This window comes from Apium graveolens, chromosome 4, assembly GCF_009905375.1.
Source record: "Apium graveolens cultivar Ventura chromosome 4, ASM990537v1, whole genome shotgun sequence".
NCBI classification, from domain to species: Eukaryota; Viridiplantae; Streptophyta; class Magnoliopsida; order Apiales; family Apiaceae; genus Apium; species Apium graveolens.
The window spans coordinates 99,289,358-99,290,967 of NC_133650.1; the positions used below are offsets into that span (position 1 = coordinate 99,289,358).

At 30.0% G+C, this 1,610-nt stretch overlaps 1 protein-coding gene across 1 annotated transcript; it reads left to right on the forward strand.

Moving 5' to 3' along the window:
• Nucleotides 1–580: 580 nt before the first annotated feature.
• LOC141718780 (uncharacterized) lies at nt 581–1,243 on the forward strand. The gene is made up of 2 exons (XM_074521164.1): nt 581–745; nt 929–1,243. The coding sequence occupies exons 1-2, from the start codon at nt 581–583 to the stop codon at nt 1,241–1,243; spliced, it is 480 nt and encodes a 159-aa protein (XP_074377265.1).
• The last annotated feature ends 367 nt before the right edge of the window (nt 1,244–1,610 follow it).

Below are 1,610 nucleotides of genomic sequence, written 5' to 3' on the forward strand. Positions count from 1 at the left end.
CTCAAGTACAGAATGCATATCAGTTAAATATCCAAGATTATCAATCGACAAACAAATCAATCACTGATTTGAAAAGTCTACAAAAAGCAGCTTGAAGAGTTCAATATCAAAGGTCAAGATTAACTGACAAAGCAAAGTCACAGACATGCACAATTTGCAAAGAAATACTAAGCCAGAAATAGAAAGTTTTAGTTAACTTAAAATAAGGTTTAGTACATGCTATTGCATACTGTGTAAAACTAGTGTTTACCGTTCTATAAAGTAAACACTGGATGCTTTATTTTAAAAAAAAATAAAAATTGATCTAGAAAATCTTGTAACTCTCAAGAGAGAAGCTGAGTTCTTTATCAACAAAGAACCTAGAAATTTGTAGCAAGAAATACTTGATTTAATATAAAATTAAGTGAGTTTTGTAAGATAGTGTGTTCATGTGCATGTTTTATTATTTCTGTTAAAGCATGTTATCTCTACAAGACAGGTTACTTTGTTCACCATTCATAACAGTTAAAAAAGCTGAAAATTAACCTAAAACACATTCACCCCCCTTTGTGTTGTATTCATTACCTAACATGGAATGTTCATGAGTGGTCATAAAGGAATTACAACAATTATATTGGAAGCGGTTGCTTCATCTGATCTATGGATATGGCATACATTTGTTGGAGTTGTTGGATCAAATAATGACATAAATGTTTTAGATCGTTCACCAATATTTGATGATGTGCTACAAGGTCGTGCTCCAAAGGTAAATTTTACTATCAAATAGAAACAGTTTTAATATGGGATATTACTTAGCGATGGAATATATCATGAATGGTCAACATTCGTTAAAATGACACCCCGTCCACAAAGTGAGAAAAGGAAATTATTTTTAAAATATCAAGAAAGCCAACGAAAAGACGTTGAACGAGTGTTTGGTGTGTTACAGTCCCGTTTCGCAACTGTACGTGGTCCAACACACTTTTGGGACAGAGCAAATCTTGGGAGAATCATGAGAGCATGCATCATAATACATAATATGATTGTTGAAGACGAGAGGGACATATATGCCACTCAATTTGTTCCACTACCAATTTATGACGATGCAACAAATGGCTTACCAGAACCAAATTTGGGTGAAGAACCTTTTACCCCGCATGAAACATATATTCAAAACAGTATGCAAATGCGTGATAAACAGATACATCGTCAGCTAAAAAATGACTTGGTTGAGCATATCTTTCAGTTCCATAATAATCGTTAATTTTTTTTATATTATAACATTTAAATTTAATGTTTTATTGAGTGACTTTTTATTTGATGTTTTTAAATTATATGGTGCATTTTAATTACAGGTTTTGTATTTTAAAATTTTTCTAAAAAAAATTAATCAATTTAATTTGATTATTATAATTATAATTTTATTTTAGATTTAAAATTCAAAAGTAAAGTCATTTTATTCACAAAGTGAATAAATAATGTTAATTTTGTTAAAAACTTGTATAAAATTAAGTTAGAATTGAACAAGTTCAGTGGGATCTATAATACAAATATTTTATTATAATGAAAACTTTGAAATGGGCCTATTATTGGAGGTGTGCAGCCAAGATTTATCCGAATACCATTTTGCT